This window comes from Hyperoodon ampullatus (assembly GCF_949752795.1).
Source record: "Hyperoodon ampullatus genome assembly, chromosome: 12".
Taxonomy (NCBI): Eukaryota; Metazoa; Chordata; class Mammalia; order Artiodactyla; family Ziphiidae; genus Hyperoodon; species Hyperoodon ampullatus.
In genome coordinates this window covers 39,666,188-39,681,346 of record NC_136925.1, presented here as the reverse complement: position 1 = coordinate 39,681,346, position 15,159 = coordinate 39,666,188, and the positions used below count along the sequence as shown (strand labels likewise).

Below are 15,159 nucleotides of genomic sequence, written 5' to 3'. Positions count from 1 at the left end.
ATGTTTTAGTTTTAAGTGTACAGCAAAGTGAATCTGTTACACATATACATATATCCACTTTTTTTTCAGATTCCTTTCCCATATAGGTCATTACAGAGTACTGAGTAGAGTTCCCTGTGCCATACAGTAGGTCCCTATTAGTTATCTATTTTGTATATAGTCGTGTGTATCTGTCAATCCCAATCTCCCAGTTTATCCCTCCCCCCTTTTCCCCCCAGTAACCATAGATTTGTTTTCTACATCTGTGACTCTATTTTTGTTTTGTAAATAAGTTCATTTGTACCACTTGTTTTAGAGTCTACATGTAAGCAGCGACATATGGTATTTGTCTTTCTCTGACTTAACTTCACTTAACATGATAATCTCCAGGTCCATTCATGTTGTGGCAAATGACATTATTTTGTTCCTTTTTATGGCTGAGTAACATTCCACTCTATATGTGTGCCACATCTTCTTTATCCACTCCTCTATTGATGGACATTTAGGTTGCTTCCATATCTTGGCTATTGTAAATACTGCTGTAATGAACATTGGGGTGCATGTATTTTCAAATTATGGTTTTCTCCATATATATGCCCAGGAGTAGTATGGCTGGATCAGATGGTAACTCTATTTGTAGTTTTTTAAGGAACCTCCATACTGTTCTCCATAGTGGCTGAACCAATTTACATTCCCAGCAACAGCTGTAGCGTTTACTGTTTGAGATTTTTTGATGATGGCCATTCTGACCAGTGTGAGGTGATATCTCATTGTAGTTTTGATTTGCATTTCTCTAATAATTAGTGATGTTGAGCATCTTTTCATGTGCTTTTTGGCCATCTGTATGCCTTCTTTGGAGAAATCTCTATTTAGATCTTCTGCCCATTTTTGGATTGGGTTGTTTTTTTGATACTGAGCTGCATGAGCTGTTTGTATATTTTGGAGATTCTTTGACAGTTGCTTCGTTTGCAAATATTTTCTCCCATTCTGTGGGTTGTCTTTGCTGTGCAAAAGCTTTTAAGTTTAATCCAAATATGTCTTTCCTTTTAGAAAGGTTATTGCATAGGTAGTCCTACTTCTAGAAAAGGAAGTTATAGTGAAAACAGCACTAGACAAAGAGCGAGGACATCCGATTTGGGTTCTAATACTAAAATCACTGCTAATAAATTTTGTGAATATACATCATGTAACATTGAGTGTTTTTCCTCTTCTTTAAAATGAGGAAATTGCATTCATAAAGGCCTGAGATTGCTTCCAGCTTTAAAATTCTATGATTTGTGAAAAGGAGCTACTTATTAGGTAACAACAACGTAAATCCTTTATGTTTGGCCTTTATCAAATGTAGGCTATAGGATTTAATATGTAAACCAGATAATTTAAAGGAAAAAAGTGTGTCAGTGTATTTTGACAGTAATAGAGTGGGACAAAGAGTATATGTTAAAAGCAAGTTTCTTAATAGCAAAGAAAAAATCAAATTTGTATAAATGGAGGTTGGATGTTAGCTTGAGGAGAAGTCTTTGATTTTATTTACTTGAAACTATAATCTCATCAACCCCTAAACGTGAAGATAATCTGAAAAGGCTTAGAAGCAGTGCAGGAAACATTGTAAAAACAATGACGCATAGAACCTCTTTCCTTTATTCATCATTTTAGAATTGTTTCTAGGACCTTCGAGCTGTTAAAGAGATCATTTTATATATTGTGCGACATTAAAAATAGTCCAAGTGCTAAAGTTTAGTGCATAAAGTTTAAAGTTTAATTTGTTATCACCATAAAGATTATTCAAAAGGGTGTTCATACTTGAAGTACATACTTTTCAGTAGAACCTAGTATCTATAAACTACAATGGGGACACAGAGGGAGAGAGGATCTGTGAAAGAGAGGAATGAAAAGCATAGAAAATTCAACCATGAGTATTTTTTTAATAACAGAATCTACTTTTATTATATTCCATTTACTAGTAAGTAGGCTATTTCTCTTTATAGTTTTAAGACTTTATTTTAGTTGATATTGGTTACTCAGTGTCAGAGAAAGGGTAATCCTGTTTTTACTTGTTATAGGTAAAATGAATTTTAACTAGCATCCTGTTTTTGAAAGGCTTTCAGTGGTTTTTTAAAAAAATTATTTCAGATGATGAAGAAGTTACACCAGCAAGAGATGTATCTCGTCACTTTGAGGATACTAGTTATGGCTATAAGGACTTCTCTAGACATGGAATGCACGTCCCAACATTTCGAGTCCAGGTAAAGTGACAACTTGTTGTATGTACATGCTCGATTAGAAATATCTCAATCTGACTTAAAATAAGAAAGAGCCATCTGGATTTGAGAACAGAAAGCGATGCAGAGAAAAATAACTTTTCTACATACAAGTAATTCCCTTAGGTATGTTTATTATATTGTTGAAGTTCATAAATCAGTTGCTCAGAATTCAAAACACATTCAACCATAAAGCAAAATTAACAATAGTGGTTAGGTTCCCAGAGATGGTATGCAGAAACCCAGTTAAAGTTCCTACTATAACTAAACACTAAATAATAGTTGTGTTTGAACCTAGCTTGCATTTATAGCATTGTTTTACTGAGCCCCAGTGTTAAAGTGAGGCGACTTCTGCCCTGATATGCACCAGGCCTGAGTAACAAAAGAAATGTCCTCACAGCATCTCAGGCATTATGTGTGTGTGGGTGGAGGGAAAGAGGATGAGAAAGAGTGAAAGATTTGCTTAAATTAGGACTTATAGGGAAAACAGATTTTTTGTTTTCTTTTTAATTTGGGTGAGTTCTTACAGATACCATAGAAAATAAACCATGATTACAATAACCTAATTCCCTTTAAAATATGAACTGAATGTCATTTGAAGCAATGAGAATTTTTAAAGGTTTCAAATTTAAACCTTAAAGAGGATTCACATAAATAAATCTTATTCCAAAATTACTTAGCACCCATCTCTTAGAATAAATAAAGTTACTGGGGTAGGGAGTAGAATTATTGTTGGTAGACCCAGTTTGTTTAGCTCCATAATCATTAACTTTGAAATACACAGTAAAACTTCCCAGTACAATTCTGTATATACTGAGTCCATGGAAACTTAGGGACCTTGTCGTCCTCCAGGATACCAGGCTCCTTCTCTGTTTTCGCTTTGGCAGGAGGCACTGTGCTAAGTGCTTTGCAAGTATATCTCAGGAGTGACAATTGCTGTATCTTCTAGTTCCAGAATAAAAGTTGAGAATCATCAATTAGCAAACATTTATCTATTCTGTGCTGTAGTTTTGTAAGACTGCTTCCAATCCATCAGTAGAAACATACTGTAGTTTAAATGTTTTTCTTAAACAGTCTGTTATATATTTAATTTAGATAGGTAAATATATAATTCATGAGTTGATATTCCCAACTTTTCCAATTATTGTGCAGGGGCTATTATAACTCTTTTACCAGAATTATGAAAATATTTGAGAACTATGAGATTTTATTTTTCTTTGCTCAAGGAACTAACATAATGTTTAAGGAGACAGAATTAGGCACAAGAAAGAATTATAGAATATTTTACTTGATAGTGAAGTTGTGTCATGAAATATAAACGATTACAATTGAAGGGATCATGTGGACTGGAAAATTTTATGGAGGGAGATCAGGATTTGAGAGATTTGAATCGTTTAAAAGCATGGGCATTGTAAGCAGAGGAGACTGTAGGCAATAACTGAGCATAGGTTGAGGGAAGGGATCATAAACTGGGCTGCTAAGACCTTCAAGCAAAGGATTAGTGGGAAGTTAGTTTAAAATTGATCAGATTTGTAGGTGATGATCAGATTTGTAGGTTTTGACCATAGTGATGGCATAATATCAAAGAGGTGTTTTAGGAAAATAAATATGGGAGTAACATTGAAGTGGGGGCTTATTAAGTTTTGCTTGAGATGGAAAGAAATGAAGCAGGGAGACTTTAATTTGGGAAAACTAATTAGGAGACACAATTAATAGGGCTGAGAATCAGAGGTGGGTAGGAGGAAAAAGAATGAATGGTGGATACCTTGAACTAAAAATTTACAAAGTTTGAGGACCACTTGAATGCCTGCAGCAATAGAAAAGGAGAGTGGCCTCCCAAGATGGTCATCTCTGGAGGCTGACGGGGGAAACAGTGAGAGAAAGCTGAATATGGGTGACCTGTGTGTAAGGGGAAGAGATTCCACTGGTTTTTAAACTCACTGAGTTCAAAACGTAACTTTTGCATGTTGCAGTATAGAAATTGAAAACATCAAACTGGAATGCAAGTGAAACTGAGAGCTAGGGATGTACTAGAAAGGCAGTGGATTTCAGCTGCCAGTAATTTCACTGCACTGAAGAGCGACAGACATAGAACTATAGTTGGCCACATTTTAATTATTCACATTTGTTCTGTTCTCTGTATTTAGGACTATTGTTGGGAAGACCATGGATATTCTTTGGTAAATCGTCTTTATCCAGATGTAGGACAGTTGATCGATGAAAAATTTCATATTGCTTACAATCTTACTTATAATACAATGGCAATGCACAAAGATGTTGATACCTCAATGCTAAGACGGGCTATTTGGAACTATATTCACTGCATGTTTGGAATAAGGTTAGTCTGTTTTCTTATGTTTATGAAGAGGTATTCCTTTAGCCTAAATTATTCAGGTGCTTGGAACACATATGCACAGACATACGTTAACATACTCAAAACCATCCCCTCCCCAATAGCTTGCTTATTTTTATGCATTTTGTGCTTCAAAAACTTGATTTTTTTGCAGCTTGGTGTGTTTCCTCTTGCCTAGCTAAGCAGGAGGGAGAGTTAGGAATGCTGACAAGAGTTAAATAACAGATGCCTCCAGGGAAGAGGAGAGCAAGCAAGCTGGTCCAAGAGCATAGAGGAAGAGTCAAAGTTTGTCTCTGAACATTTATGGTATCTTTTCCCTTTGTATCATCTTTTATCTCCTGACACACTCATACTTCTACCTTCATGGAACTTAGAACTCTTACAGTACCCTTCTAAAGAGTACCTACTCCCATGATATTTCATCAAAATACAAAACTTTCATATCCTGTTAGGTATTCAGCCACATTCATTAATGCTATATAGGAAACACAGCCATCATAAACCACCTTCTAACATACACAAACAACCATGCTGTGGTACTCTCTGTTTATTTTAGCTGTAAAGTCAGACTTTCTCTTGCTTCTTCATTTTATCAGTAGCCAGGCTATGACTTGAGACTCCTGAATGGTTATATAGGACCCCCTTTCTTCCTTTTCTACTAAAAACCAAATAGGAGACTTCAGTTCTAGGAACTATCTGCCAGTGGGGCAGAGGAGACATTGGTGCCTACGACCATCTTGGCTTAGCCTTTCCTAAGTGTAGACACTGTGAAGCCATCTAGAGACTGATTCTTTCCTCTCAGACACCTCTCCCCCCTTTTTTCTCATCTGACCCCAAGAACTCCTGGAAACATAAGAAAAAAAATTTATTTACACAAATAGATTATAATTTATATATCATGCAGTAGTATCAATAAGTATTATTGTCTGATTAATTTGTTAATTTCTTAATATCAGAAATACTCAAACTTTGTTTCCAGAATTTGTTCCTCAGTGTGGTTGCTTATTCATGATTGTAAATATATACTGTTGCTTGGGCACTGGCAATTTTTTTGTTCATCTAACTTCTCTGTTTCTTACCCCTTTATACTCATTCATCCACCCCCAATGAAACATTGTAAAGCTGTCATTTGGGGGGGACAGCTACCTACAGAAAGAGGGGGAAAGAATACAGCATGTACTATTGATGTCTGTACTTCCATAAGAAGAAAACAGGCTATACATCAAAAATATAATAATTCTCACATTGTCTTTTAACAGATATGATGACTATGACTATGGTGAAATTAACCAGCTATTGGATCGTAGCTTTAAAGTTTATATCAAAACTGTTGTTTGCACTCCTGAAAAGGTTACCAAAAGAATGTATGATAGCTTCTGGAGGCAGTTCAAGCACTCTGAGAAGGTAAGTACCTATTGTGTTTACTCTAACTTAGCAGTGATCCTTATTCTCCTTCACCTAATCTAATGGGTCTCAAACACCTTCCATCACCTCTACCAACCCAGAGAAGAACATTCCAGATCAGCTGTCTCAGGTACCCCTTGGAAGGGGGAACCTCATTATGGTTTAAAGTAAAAGAATAAAGACAGGGAGAACAGGTGTGCTGGCCTCTCCTCAGAATGCTGGCATCACTGTAACTGCTTAGGAGAAAGAAGAGACTGTGAATGATGATTTGGCAGGGAAGTTGTTATTCTAACAAACCTTCAAGAAGAGATGTGATCGAATATAAATATATAAGCTCAAAACATCTATCCAAAAAAGATCAGACAGCTTTTGTTTTGAGAAACTGATGTTATTCAGTGGCACACAGAAAACATTTCTGGTGTTTATTAGATGCACTGAAACTGATTGTGAATGCTTATAACCCTATCTCTTTTCTTTTTGCATCTTTATTGGAGTATAATTGCTTTACAATGTTGTGTTAGTTTCTGCTGTATAAGAAAGTGAATCAGTTATATGTATACATATATCCTCACTGAACCCTATCTTAAATGATAATGTGTTTTATATTCAGGTTCATGTTAATCTGCTTCTTATAGAAGCTAGGATGCAAGCAGAACTCCTTTATGCTCTGAGAGCCATTACCCGCTATATGACCTGATGCCTTTCCTCCATTAAAGAAGATGAACGATCAGCAGATATAGTCCTACAAGGGGAAGGTACTAAGCCCCAGGACCAATGGTAGATAAAAGAATTCAGAAATCCATTGTGCCATGATTCCTTTAGTTTCTGCTATTTTACTGTGGAAATGCCACTGCTGGCACAAGCAGTGAGTGCTTGGCAGCTTCAAGTTTAGAGCTGTGAAGAAGGGCTGCTGTTCACAGTATTTTGCTTTTTGACAGTACAAGATGCTGTATAACTGTTTTAATACAGCAAATAGTAACTCTCAAAATCCTGTTGCTTTTATGTTAAAAAATAACAAGAATTGGAGCATGCAAAGAATGGGACTTTGATAATGATGTAAGCTTTTATATTGATACATAAAGGATTTTAGATATGGTGCTGCTATTCCTGCTGGTGGAATGAATAGAGTGGCTGTTCCAGTTAAGCTATTAGTACTAAAGTGAACACTGCTACTATCTGAGCCTACATACATAATTTTTGTGGTTTCAAATTAAACTTGCATATGTGTTAATTTTTTTTGCATCTAAAATTACTCACAGCTTGGCAAAGACCATTATGATGGTAACAGCTCGTTTCTTTCATATAGTTTTTTAATTCAGAATTATTGGATGATATTAAATTACAGTGGCATTCTTAAAGATTTTCTTCAGAAAGCAATCTTAAATGAAAGTGTGTAAATTATAAGAAAAGCTGGCTACCTTTTGATATGCTGTTTCCCAAGATTCTCTGACACTGGAGGGCAGCTGTCTTGTACAGTATTTTTGTTTCCAGCACCAAAGTTACGGGAAATATTGCTGTAGACTGCTGCGCAGTCCCAGGTGCATTCTGCTCCTGCCCACCTCATGGTCCCCACTTCAGAGGTTGTACAGCTCCTTAAATAATAAAGCTGGAAAATATATTTAGTCAGGTTATCAAATTTGAAATGCAAACAGGCTTGAAAAAATGTACTAAGTACTTTGTATTCTGGAGGCATGAATTGCTTTTGAAGTCTGTCAGTATTATTGGTATTTTTCAATAAAGAATAATTTTTCTCCAATTTTTTTTGCTGTCTCAGTCTCTTAAAAAGTCATGACTTCACAATCGGTAGCTATTCTGTTTCTTTTGACTTTTTCATTAGCCATCACACTTAAATAATTCTGTAATCAGATGAGAGACTATTAAATGGCAAACCCTTGAAGTCACTTTGAAACATATAAAGAAAAGTTTTATTTTGGAAATAACTGGTACAGCCCCATGCCTTGTCCATTTTGGACTGAGATGTTTTAGGGGCCAAATAGAATTATTAAAAATTATTAGAAGCAAAGGCTAATTAGGGAGCCACTACAGAACAAAAAATGACACTGTCAAACAATTAGAAATAGCTCTAAATTTAATCAGAGCTGTTGTAATAACTCTCTTACTCATCGAAACATTTATTGAGCTCCATCTAGTGCCTATACATTTATAGTGTGCGATGGGAGGCACAGTTTTTTTTTTCTTTTTTTGCGGTACGCGGGGCCTCTCACTGTTGTGGCCTCTCCCGTTGCGGGGCACAGGCTCCGGACGCGCAGGCTCAGCGGCCATGGCTCACGGGCCCAGCCGCTCCGCGGCATGTGGGATCCTCCCAGACCGGGGCACGAACCCGTATCCCCTGCATCGGCAGGCGGACTCTCAACCACTGCGCCACCAGGGAAGCCCGGAGGCACAGTTTTGAATGGAGGTGATGTACTTACCTTCATGGCTGTACACCCTATTGAGAAGATAAGACTATCACCTTAGATAAAAATTATCTTCAATATATTTAAAGATATACATAAGCCCATTTCTAGTCAGCTTACAATAATATACAAATGGTCTTACCTATTGAACTTGCGTCATACCTCTGCCCTTTTCTGTCTGCTGCTGGGTTTTTTCATCATAGCAATACAGGTGAATCCAACAAGTAAAGTTGCACTGGATTTAGTTAAATTTTTACTCATTCTGCTTCTGCTCTTTGTTCTTTGCACTTGCTCTTGAAAATACAAAATTTCTAATAGAGGTTCTAATCAGTAGTAGGATGATCACAAAACAAGATAAACTGAGTTCATTACCTTCTTTCACTGAAGCTTATAAACTACTTACAAATCACGATTTGACATTTTAATGAGTAAAAAAGTGTGCTTATATCTAAAGTAAAAAGGCATGCCTGTGATACAAAGTTGATGTTTCACTACCTCCCATTTAACAGGTGTTTATTACTCAATGTTTTCTCAAAACTAAACACATAGGATTTCTAATGTCACTATAATCTTTGAAACTAATAGTTTCCAAGATAACTGGGGATGGTAAAATAGAATACACTATGGAATACCAAAACTCTCCCCAACAAGAGGAATTTTTTTTCTTAATCATGAATAGATTTCTGGTTGAGGTTTCCAAGATTCAATTTTTAAATCAGTTTTTTTGGTAAAAATTGGGGAACTTTTTTATTAGGTGAAACTTAATTCAGTATCTCTTACTATAAGAATGAGATTAAATTCTAAACATTTATGTATTTACCACAATTATTAACTTCATATAAGTAATGGTGATATTTTTAACTTAAAATTCATTTAAGAGTTAAGAGATTTTTAATTCTTCTAATGGTTTACCTATTTTCAAATTATTTTGATAACAGACCATTGGTAGATAAGTAAATAAATAAAACTTGTTGGATAAGCATGTTTTCCAAGCTTCCACATTTCACTCATTAAGATACTCAAATTTTGTCACATATTTGTGACTAGTGAATATCAAGGGAAAGCAAAAGGCAGGTAGATGAGGAGTGACATCACCAGTGAAGCTCCAGGTCCTTGTTCCCCATGAGACTGAGCTAACAACAATATAAGGACCAAAATACCTTTGTGAGAACTCTAGAAACCCCTTGGGAAGCTATAGCTCAGGCAAACACAAAACCACGAGAAGGCTGCACCAAAAGGTGTTAAGAAAATTTGGGGCATTTTGCTTGCCCTAGCCCTTTCCTTTGCCTAGCACAGCATGATGCAATTGAGAGGAAACTCCCAATTCGTGGCTCCTCCCTCAGGACAGAAAGGAAAAAGGTGAACTTGTGTCCAATATTCAGCTTGTCTGGGGGCTGTTTCAGGGACTGAATTCTGTCTCACCTGACTTGGAGCACTAGTGGGAGTGGCAGCATGGTTTGGATGCTGGTTGTGGGCCACTGAAAACAGAAGTGAGCATAGAGGTGCATTAGAGCAGCAGGGAGTCTACAGTTATGTAGCTAGGTACAGGAGATCCAAGAGAGTACAGCCAGGAATAAAATAGAAATTGGAACAGGAAGCTCCTGAGAAGAAACAGAGACAAGCCTCTTAGGTAAATTAAGACAGTTAAAAGCAGATATATATCTTGGAATAAAAGCATACACACATGCCCAAAGAAGATACGTCCCTGGAAGTAGCTATTTTTCAAATGCCCAAATCTCAACAAAGTTCACAAGGTATATAAATAAACAGAAGAATGTGGCAAAATCTAAGAAACAAATCTAGAGAAACCAACCCTAAAGCAATGTGGAAATCTGATTTACGTAACAGAATTTTTAACAGTTGTCTTAAAGATGCTCAATGAACTAAAAAAGAACAAGACTGACAAATCAGGAAAATGATGCATGAACAAAATGAGAATGTCACTAAAGAGAATAAAGAAGAATCAAATTCTGGAGCTGAAGAATACAATTAAGGGGAAAAAACCGAGTTCAACTGGAGATTTGATCAGAGAGAAGAATTAATCAGTGACCTTGAAGAGTTATTGATATTATCAATAACTTTGGAGTTACTCTTAGTAACCTTGGAGGTTATTTGATATTATCAAGTCAGAGGGACCAAAAGAGAAATGAAGAAAAGTGAGGAGAGCCTAAGGGACGTAGGGGGACATCAATAACCAAGTGGGGAGTGGGCAGAACTGTAAAGGAATGGCGTTTTGTATGCAAATCGAGTTCTTATCAGCTTAAAATATTCTTATAACTGTAACATTTTTAAACGTAATCCCCATGGTAATCACGAAGAAAATCTCTTTAGAATTTACACAAAAAGAAATGAGAAGGAAATCAAAGCATGTCACTACAAAAAAAAAAAAAAAAAAGTCAATGAAACACAAAGGGGGAAGAGGGGAAATGAGGTACAAAAAAGCTACAAAACTTGCAGAAAACAATTAACAAAATGGCAATAGTAAGTCCTTCCCTGTCAGTAATTACATCAAATGTAAATGAACTGAATCCCCCAATCAAAAGACATAGATTGGCCAAATGGATAAAATAAAAAAGAGGATTCAACTATATGCTATCTATAAGAAACTAACTTTAGATCTAAGGACACATATAGACTGAGAGTGAAAGGCTGGAAAAAGATATTCCATGCAAATGGTAACCAAAAGAGAGCAGAGGTGGCTATATGAATATCAGACAAAAGGGTCAATTCACCAGGAAGCTATAACAATTATAAACATATAGGCACCAAATACCTAAATATATGAAGCAAATGTTAATAGAATTGAAGAGAGAAATAGATAGCAACACAATAATAGTAGGAGATTCAATACCCACTTCCAAAAATGAATAGAACCAACAGAAGATAAATAAGGAAACAGAGGACATGAACAACACTATAGATTAGTTGGATCTATCAGACATATACAGAACATTTAAACAACAGAAGAATATACATTCTTCTCAAGTGCACATGGAACATTCTCCAGGACTGACCACATATTAAGTCACAAAACAAGTCTTAACAAATTTTAAAAGACTGAAATCATACAAAGTATCTTTTCTGATCATAATGGAATGAAACTAGTAATCGATTGCAGAAAGAAAAACTGGAAAGCCCACAAGTATGGAGAAATTAAACAGCACATTCTTAAAAAGCCATTGCAAAGAAGAAATCACAAATGGAATTAGAAAATATCTCGAGATAAATTAAAAACAGAACACACCAAAATTTATGGATGCAGTGCTAAGAGGGAAGTTTAGAGCTATAAACTCTTACATTAAAAAAGCAAAAAAGATCGCAAATCAACAACCTAACTTCACACGTCAAGGAACTAGACAAAGAACAATCCAAACCCAGAGCTAGCAGAAGGAAGGAAACATAGAGCAGAGATAAATAAAACAGACAACAGAAAACAACAGAAACAATAACAACAAAACAGTTGTTTGAAAAGATCAACAAAATTGACAAACCTTTAACTACATTAAGAAAAAAATCAAATATATAAAATCAGAAATGAAAAGTGGGACATTAACAACCAATGTAAAAAAAAAAAAAAAAAAGGATAGAGACTATTATGTATTGGGTGGGCCAAAAAGTGCCTTCGGTTTTTTAAGTAAAAATAAAAGACATTTTTCATTTTTACCAAGAACTTTACTGAACAATGCATTCACCCTTTTGTTCCACTTCCTTCTGCCATTTTTCAGGCAGCTTCATAATTCCATCTTCCCAAAACTTTTTTATCTTTTTTTAATACATTTTAAAATTAATTAATTATTTTTGGCTGAGTTGGGTCTTTGTTGCTGCGTGTGGGCTTTCTCTAGTTGTGGCGGGGGGGGCTACTCTTCATTGCGGCGCTCAGGCTTCTCATTGCAGTGGCTTCTCTTGTTGTGGAGCGCAGGCTCTAGGCATGTGGGCTTCAGTAGTTGTGGCTCGCAGGCTCTAGAGTGCAGGCTCAGTAGTTGTGGCACACGGGCTTAGTTGCTCCACAGCATGTGGGATCTTCCCAGACCAGGGCTCGAACCCCTGTCCCCTGCATTGGCAGGCAGATTCTTAACCACTGTGCCACCAGGGAAGCCCAACTTTTATCTTTTTGAGCAAAGAACTGTTCCAGGTGCCTTCTACAGTCTAAAATTTCAAAAAATTGAAATTTTTTCCATTAAGAGAATTTTGTAAAGAGCAAAATAAATGGAAATCCGAAGGTTCAATGTCCAGTGAATACGGCAGACGAATCAGAACTTCCCAGCCAGCTGTAACAGTTTTCACCTGGTCATCAAAGAAACATGCAGTCTTGCGTTATCCTGATGGAAGATTACGTGTTTCCTGTTGACTAATTCTGGATGCTTTTTGTCAAGTGATGCTTTCAGTTGGTTTAGTTGGGAGCAGTACTTGTTGGAATTAATCGTTTGGTTTTCTGGAAGGAGCTCATAATAGAGGACTCCCTTCCAATCCCGCCATATACACAACATCACCTTCTTTGGATGAAGACCAGCCTTTGGTGTGGTTGGTGGTCGTTCATTTCACTTGCCCCACGATCTCTTCCATTACACATTGTTGTACAGTATCCACTTTTCATCGTCTGTCACAATTTGTCTTAAAAACAATGTTTTCATTACATTTCAGTAGAGAATCACATGCAGAAATATGGTCGAGAAGGTTTTTTTCACTTAACTCATGTGGAATCCAAACATCAAAGCGATTCACATAACCAAGCTGGTGCAAATGATTTCAGTGCTTGATCTGGATATTTTGAGTATGTCGGCTATCTCCCACCAGGTATAACATTCATTGTTCTCAATTACTGTTTCAATTTGATCGCTATCAACTTCAACTGGTCTACCTGACCGTGGAGCATTGTCCAGTGAGAAATCTCCAACACGAAACTTCGCAAACCACTTCTGACACAATCAGTCACGGCACCTTCTCTATAAACTGCACAAATCTTTTTGTGCATTTCAGTTGTGTTTTTATCTTTCTTGAAATAATAAAGCATAATATGCCAAAAATGTTTTTTCTTCCATCTTCAATATTAAAATGGCTACGCAAAAATTCACCAATTTTGATGTCTTTTTTTAAATGCATGCTGATATGACAGCTGTCACATACAATCTAACAAAATTGTTCTGAATGACGTTAAAAACAACTAACGGCTACTACAGCCATCTTATGGAAAAAAACGAATGAAACTTTTGGCCAATGCAATAAACAAATTGGATAACTTAGAAACACACAACCTACCAAGACTGAATCATGAAGAAACAGAAAATCTGAACAGACCTATAACTAGTATGGAGATTGGAATCAGTAATCAAAAGCTCTCAACAAAGCCCAGGACCAAATGGTTTCACGGAAAAATTATGCCAAACATTTAAAGAAGAGTCAACACCAAACTCATCCAAAAAATTGAAGAAGAGGGGCTTCCCTGGCGGCGCAGTGGTTGAGAGTCCGCCTGCTGATGCAGGGGACACGGGTTCGTGCCCCAGTCTGGGAAGATACCACATGCCGCAGAGCAGCTGGGCCCGTGAGCCATGGCTGCCGAGCCTGTGCGTCTGGAGCCTGTGCTCCACAACGGGAGAGGCCACAACAGTAAGAGGCCTGCATACTGGAAAAAAAAAAAAAATTGAAGAAGAGGGAACACTTCCAAACTCATTCTATGAGGTCAGCATTACCCTGAAACCAAAGCCAGACAAAGCGGCTACAAGAAAACTACAGACCAATATCTCTGATGAATACTGTTGCAAAAATCCTTAATACTAGTAAAGAGAATTCAATGGCACATTTTAAAAATGAAGATAGGGCTTCCCTGGGGGCGCAGTGGTTGAGAGTCCGCCTGCCGATGCAGGGGACACGGGTTCGTATCCCGGTCCAGGAGGATCCCACATGCCGCAGAACGGCTGGGCCCGTGAGCCGTGGCCGCTGAGCCTGCGCGTCTGGAGCCTGTGCTCCGTGACGGGAGAGGCCACAGCAGTGAGAGGCCCGTGTAGCAAAGCAAAAAAAATAAGGGCTTCCCTGGTGGCGCAGTGGTTGAGAGTCCACCTGCCGATGCAGGGGACGTGGGTTCGTGCCCTGGTCCGGGAGGATCCCACATGCCGCGGAGCGGCTGGACCCATGAGGCTGGGCCCGTGAGCCATGGTCACTGAGCCTGCGCGTCCGGAGCCTGTGCTCCGCAACGGGAGAGGCCACAGCAGTGAGAGGCCCGCGTATCGCAAAAAAAAAAAAAAAAAAAAAAAAGAAGATAGATTCCTGAAATGCAAGGATGATTCAACATATAAAAATTGATCAGTGTAATACACCATGTTAACAGAATGAAGGGGGGAAAAACATATGATCATATCAATTGATGCAGAAAAATCATTTGGCATAATTCAACACCCTTTCATGATAAAAAATACTCAACAAACTAGTAGAAGGAAACAATCTCAATGTAATAAAGGTCATATGTGAAAAGCCCATAGCTAACATCATACTCTGTGAAAGACAAAGCTTTTCCTCTAAGATCAGGAACAAAACAAGGATGCCTACTCGCACGACTCATAGTACCAGAAGTCCTAGCCAGAGCAATTAGGCAAGAAAAAGACGTCCAAATTAGAAAAGAAATGTAAAATTATCTCTGTTTGCAAATGACATGATCTTATATATAGAAAATTCCCCCCTCACACACACACACAATAAAAAATTACATTTTAAAAACCTGTTGAAACTAAAATATTCAGCAAAGTTGCAAGATACA

General features: G+C 37.3%; 1 protein-coding gene across 2 annotated transcripts in view; it reads left to right on the top strand.

The window, feature by feature from the left end:
* Nucleotides 1-6,691, top strand: part of SESN1 (sestrin 1) — a gene marked incomplete at both ends in the record, with an annotated part of 116,421 nt that extends 109,730 nt beyond the window's left edge. For both annotated transcript variants that reach the window (XM_079716782.1, XM_079716783.1), the window contains 4 exons: nucleotides 2,110-2,222; nucleotides 4,385-4,575; nucleotides 5,850-5,994; nucleotides 6,605-6,691. In XM_079716782.1, coding sequence (XP_079572908.1) covers nucleotides 2,110-2,222; nucleotides 4,385-4,575; nucleotides 5,850-5,994; nucleotides 6,605-6,691 — 536 coding nt within the window. The remainder of the gene's footprint in view (nucleotides 1-2,109; nucleotides 2,223-4,384; nucleotides 4,576-5,849; nucleotides 5,995-6,604) is intronic.
* Between the last annotated feature and the right edge of the window lie 8,468 nt (nucleotides 6,692-15,159).